The sequence below is a fragment of the Podarcis vaucheri genome (assembly GCF_965113315.1).
Source record: "Podarcis vaucheri genome assembly, chromosome: 17".
NCBI lineage: Eukaryota > Metazoa > Chordata > Lepidosauria > Squamata > Lacertidae > Podarcis > Podarcis vaucheri.
The window spans coordinates 11,394,700-11,400,699 of record NC_138755.1 but is presented as its reverse complement, the minus strand read 5'-3'; the positions used below and the strand labels follow the sequence as shown (position 1 = coordinate 11,400,699).

At 41.8% G+C, this 6,000-nt stretch overlaps 1 protein-coding gene across 3 annotated transcripts in view; it reads right to left on the bottom strand.

Moving 5' to 3' along the window:
* Positions 1-536: 536 nt before the first annotated feature.
* Positions 537-6,000, bottom strand: part of SLC44A2 (solute carrier family 44 member 2 (CTL2 blood group)) — a 66,966-nt gene continuing 61,502 nt past the window's right edge. For 2 of the 3 annotated variants that reach the window (XM_082204800.1, XM_082204802.1), the window contains exon 22: positions 3,505-5,418. In XM_082204800.1, coding sequence (XP_082060926.1) covers positions 5,297-5,418 — 122 coding nt within the window. In that variant the 3' untranslated portion in view covers positions 3,505-5,296. Of the gene's footprint in view, positions 1,804-3,504; positions 5,419-6,000 lie in introns of those variants that run through there. The other variant, XM_082204801.1, reaches the window with a different exon arrangement.

The window sequence follows — 6,000 nt, the reverse complement described above, 5'->3', positions numbered from 1 at the left end:
AGAAAGTGGGCTGTGCCAAACACATAATTTCCCCTTTCTATTAAACTGTTTTTTTGGACTAGAGTTCAGTTAAATAAAGATATGTTTTCCTTTAATATATATTTGAAGTCCCCAACAGTTTAAATGTAGAACATCTTCCATGCAGTGGATGAATTTTGGGGTGGGGGAAAAAGACACCACTAATTACAGTATTTTTTGCTCTATAAGACTCACTTTTTCCCTCCTAAAAAGGGGAAAATATGTGTGCATCTTATGGAGCGAATGCAGGCTGCGCAGCCATCACAGAAGCCAGAACAGCAAGAGGGATTGCTGCTTTCACTGTGCAGCGATCCCTCTTGCTGCTCTGGCTTCTGGGACTCAGAATATTTTTTTTCTTGTTTTCCTCCTCCAAAAACTAGGTGCTTCTTGTGGTCTGGTGCGTCATATAGAGTGAAAAATACGGTACTTTGAGTTCTAAAAATACAAATTGCATTAGACTTCATAAGTTTTGTTGGAATTACAGATTGAGTAAAAAAGAAAACCACACTAAACAGATGTACAAAACAAAATGTTTAATGTTTCAGTTATAAAATAATTTTTGAAAGATACAGGGATGTATAGGAGAGTAGAAAAGGACTATAAAAAGCAAACACAAAATTAACTGCCCAGATTTAAAAATTGATTGATGGTATTATCATTACCTTTGTGGAAAGTTACCAATTCCTGTAGCCATAATTCGGAACTCTTTCCAACTAATCCTCCTACATCCTTGCATTTTAGTGATACATTTTTGCATATATTTAGGTTCTGCCTCATATTTAGTTATTCCATAGTTTATACTTACTTTACTTTCCCCCCAACAAACACACAGCTTTTTTCTTGCAAATAATATTTTGAAGACCTTTCCCTATTTAGCAAGTCAAAGCTGCTACAACCATTTTGCCCAATCCTCAATCAAGAAACAACAGCGCTATTACCCAAGCTTTCTTTCACCGGCAACCCCAACAACAGTTGCCTATAAGCTTTTCTTCACAGCATTTGTATGAAAGGCTGCTAGTCATTTGGAAGAGGTTATAAATTATCCACGAAGTCAGCGTGCCATGCTCAAAGGCAGCTTGCTCCTTTAAAGGTGTCTATCCCAAGTGGCAAGGGGTGTATATAATGAAGTAAATGCCACGACAAGGAGAAAAGACACTTGGTAAATACAAACGGTTAAAAAATGTGTTATTGGAATGATCCAACTTCTCCAAGATTATTTGTTTTAAGATTAAGCCAGAACACTTGGATTGAGGCCAGTTTGGAGTCTACTGAAACAAGTTAATGGAATGAAATCAGCTCAGCTGGCTAGCGGGTTACAGCCTCCCTGGACTGCTGGCAACTGAAATCTACCGCTTCTGCAAACTGCTTCTGCACTGGCAAGCAAGAAGCCCAGCCGCTCCAGGCCGATCGTGAGCAGGGAGGCTTTGATTGACTTAGTAGCAGATATCTCTCCACTCAAGATTGTAGAGTGTGACACAAGTTCCTCATTTTTCAAGGGGGGGGGGAGAGTGTTTCCAAATCAAGGGGAGCTACTGTTGTTCTGGCACAGCAAGTGGAAGCAGGACCCCACAGATTGCTGCTCTTCAAAGGAAAGGCTCGACAAATCTCAGACTGGTTAATTCCAGTGCGTCTGCTGCATGCTACCAAGGGAAGCAACAGGAATGAACGGGAGGGCCAGCTATGCATCTGCTTGCTGTTTGTTGGTCTTCTTCAAGAGCTTTCTCAGATTAGATGACATGAAGTAAGGCTTTTCGGTAGAGCCGTCATTACGTTCCAGATCTTCCACTGCAAAGAGACACAAATTCCCCGAGCAAAAGGGATGTGAAAAAGTCTGTCTCCCAAGTACCAAATGGCAGGTATCTGGGGTCAAATAAGGCCATTAACAAAGGGAAAGTGTTAGCAGTCTGAACCCGTGAAAACACAGGGAAACCTGACACCACTAACTGGAGGCTGGGACTCACCCCAAGCAAGCTAGTGTTCCCTACTCTAGATGCATGTCCCAAACTGAGAAGGATTTCGAACTGACAAGTCAATCCTTCCACTTTTCCTCAAGGAAGATTGAACAATTCCTCATGGTGGAGGACATGGTCAGGACGGGTTTCCTCAATCACGTCTCGGTGCGAGGAGATGGATCACCCCATTCTCAAGGCTATGGCAGTGTCCTAATGATTCCACAGATGTCAAGATCTAGATGAAATCTCACATTTGAGGGAACATTTGCATTAAGAAAATTACGTGGGAAGCTCACAACTTCCCTCCTCTCTGCATGCAACTTGAGTGCTTAGAACAAAGCTGTCAGTTGAACCTTTCAATGCACAACAAGCAAGTACATATAAACTCTGCACCGCACAGCTTCTTTTGGGGATAGAATTTAATCCAACAGCCTTTTAAATTTAGCAAGATTCCAGGCAAGCAGAATCGGAGGAGAAGATGAGTTCAATTTGCATATTTAATATGCAGAATCAAGTTTTTACACCTGCATTCTTTTTCCAAGGGGTGGCAATGAAGAGGATCTTTTTTCCTCCACGGGGAAGCAGGAAGAGAAGCTGAAGAATACTGCCTCTGGCCGTGGCAGCAACAGTGGTGGTGGTAAGTTATATGAAGTTTTGCTCTGCTTGTCTTTTTATTTGGAAATTCTTTATCTTTTTTATTAGCATCAAACTGATCAATTAAGCTTTGTAAGGAGCACCATTCCCCTACTCACATACTGAGAAATACTATGCCTCTTTTGTGATATACGATACAATGTATGTGAACAGCATACTGGCCCATTTGCCAGACATATATCAAATCTGCATCTGGCCTTCTCTTCACAAAGTTCTGTCTTTGCAGCCTTTTGTCAACTTCCCTGCATATATATATATTTAAAAACTGGTGCAGCACAAGAAAGAGGCATATTCCTGATACAGGTGTGAGTGTTCTGCTCAAAACCGAAATTGGCTGCTCCAAAAAAAAGTCCACCAGAAACAGTGAAGTCTTCAAAAACTTCAAAAAGTGCTCTGCCTGCTCAGGTCATCAACAGGCAGCAGTAGGACCATAGTTTTTTGGATTTCATACCAGTATTGCCTCTGGAAAATGATTTTCACCTTTTATTTTGCTTCCAGAACCTGTTTAGCCAGAGACAACCCTGGGGCAGAAGAAATGTGTACACATCATGGGAAGCAAAACCTTTCTCAAAGCACTTCCAACTACATTTAGCTCCTTTAGAAAACAACTGCCTGCCACTAGCCACGGGAGTTTCCAGGCTGGCCATTGTCTCATGAAACACTACAGATGCGAGAATTTATAATGCTTTTGGTCTCCAATTTCATCTTTAAAAAAACAAGTTTCCATCTCATTGTGATGAAGATCACTAGTGAGTCTTTGTCAACATTCATTTAATTTCATTTTGAATTGACCCTATGCTATCTTTTGCATGTTTACAGAATATCTGTGCCAAAAGCAACTCTCAGGGATAACCAAGAAGCCAGGGACAAAAAAAAAATAAAAAACATCTTATCATAATTATATTGAATCAAAGGTAATTCCAGACCATAAACTTGAAGTGGATAATGTTCCACATGACACCTGGAGAGCTAACATAAAGGAAGTATCTCTTTAATAAGGCACTGAGTTTTCCGAGATGGAATCTGGAAGTTTGATGCCATGTGGAACAAGATGCAGAATGTATTAAGTGTTTTCAAGAAAACCTCCCAATACAGCGTTCTGTCTGCCCCACTTTCCTTTCTGACTGCCTAGCCTCTGCCAAACCCACATAATTCTTTTTCATCCTTTCCTAAGCAAATTCACAATTGTTTGCCTCACCTCCCCTCCCCATCCCCATCAAAAACAAAAAACCCTTTAGTTTTACAATGATTGGAGCCAGATTTGTTTTTCTGGCACAATGAATAAATATCCTGACATATACTATGTTCAGCTAATAAAACTTTTGTAAAGCAGACAAAAATAAACTCCAGCTTTATACAATACTGAAAAACCAAGGGGATTGTATTTTGAGGAAGGAAATCTAATACTTTATCTGCCATAGGAAGGAGATATCAGTCAAATATTTTTCAAGATCCTTATTAGCTTAATTAAGGACTTTGCAAAGATGTACATTGGGAATTTCAAGGCTACACTGGGAATTTCAACACTACATTTTGACTATAGTTCAGTATGGTATGCTAAAACTTATGTATTTCAATGGGCTTAAGCATACATAGCTGTGTGGGATTGGGAGCATAGCCTAGGAAGAGAGCCATTAGGGAAATTAGTAGCCATTACTTTCTGCATCAAGACAAGCTGTAGAGAAGTTACAAACAAGCAAATGTTGTATATTGATAAAGATTACTCTGCAAGCTACTGTAATCCCAATGGCATGCTAGAGTGTCAGAACAGTTCAGTAAAAGGGATCATCCAGCAGGATAGCAAGCTTGCAGGTTGTACAGAATACTGCTTTTCAACAAAATAAGTAAAGGAACTGAAAATGAAGGAAACTCAAAGCTACTGGGAGAAATGGCCATACAGATTTAAGTCTATATGGAAAGAGCCTCACAAAGTTGCAGCAGGAACTTCAAAACAAAGAAACAAATCTTCGGCAAGACATTATTACACTAAATGCATGGATGCATTTGCATACCTGCTTTGCTGCTCTGCTAGAATCCCTTTCCTCCTCCACTGACTTCTGCCTGGAAGCAAGTCCTAAGCAATTCGAAGCCTCCCATCTAAGTAGACTCAACTCAAAACCACCCCAACCAGCCGAAGATATCCCTAGCAACTCAACAATTTTGGTTCTTTTGTCCCTTTGGACAAAAGCATCTGCTCTCAAAATTCACCGATAACCAAATAAATGGCTCTGTTCTACATCTGCCTAGTCAAGGAAAGGGCAAGTCCAAGAAATGATCCAATACTTAATGTAAATATCTGCAGCACCCACTCTGTACTGTATGCATTCTGCTTATTTAATGCAACCGGTTAAATAGCCAGACTTGCTATAGCGATGGAATTTTGGGGAGAGCAGAAAACAGCACCACATGGTGCAAACAACGGAGATGCGGCAAGGTTTCCTGATATTAAACGCATTCGGCCTTGAACTTCCGCTTCCGCTCCTCTGGCGGCAGAATGTTTGCCTCCCACTTGCCAGAGGAAGCACTGTTTCCCAGAACAGCAAAACTAGGAGGTTTGCACCAGTTCTCAGGGCAGCCATGAAGGAACAGCACCTGCACACGGACCAGGCAGGTGTGCACAAGGCTCACAGTGGGGAACCTGCATGTGTCTCTCCCACTCCGTGCACCAGTCCCTATTCCTGGCTCTCAGCACTTTTGGAAGATTCTAGGCTTCCCTTCAGCAGGATTTCACTCAGTGCGGGGGACATGTAATAAGGCCGCTCAGGAGATCCATCATTCCTTTCCAGATCTTCACCTTTTGGGATCCCACGGAAGACAAGAGAAAGCAGCCGCAGGAGGATGGACAAGAGAGAAGAAAAGCAAAACAAATAAAGACAAAAGCAAAGGAAGGCAAAACAAAAAGGAGAGAGAGAGAGAGAGAGAGAGAGAAGAGAAGATTTGGAGTTAGTTGCAAATAGATTCCTCCACCCAGAAAAAGAGTAAGGCAGCTTAGGCAGTCAACTGCTTTTATGCTATGGAATATGCTTGCTACTATAGCGGAAGCGGAGGAGTTGCTAACTGAGCTGATGACGGAGAAATCAGAAGTTAATAGTTTCACAATCGCAAGAGGAGTCAGCTTGTACTGCCCTGCTACCACGGGGCTAAAACCTACATCACTGTACAGTGGAAATGAGTCATTTCCAGAACCAGAGAGCTGGTATGGTGTAGTGCTTACGAGTGTTGTCCTAAGATCTAGGAGACCAGGCTTCAAATCCTCACGCAGCCATGAAGCTCACTGCATGACCTTGGGCCTGTCAATTATTCCCACACTGCATCCCCTCCCAAACCAGCTGGATGCCTATGGGAAAGCCACAAACCAAGCATAAACTCAACAGCT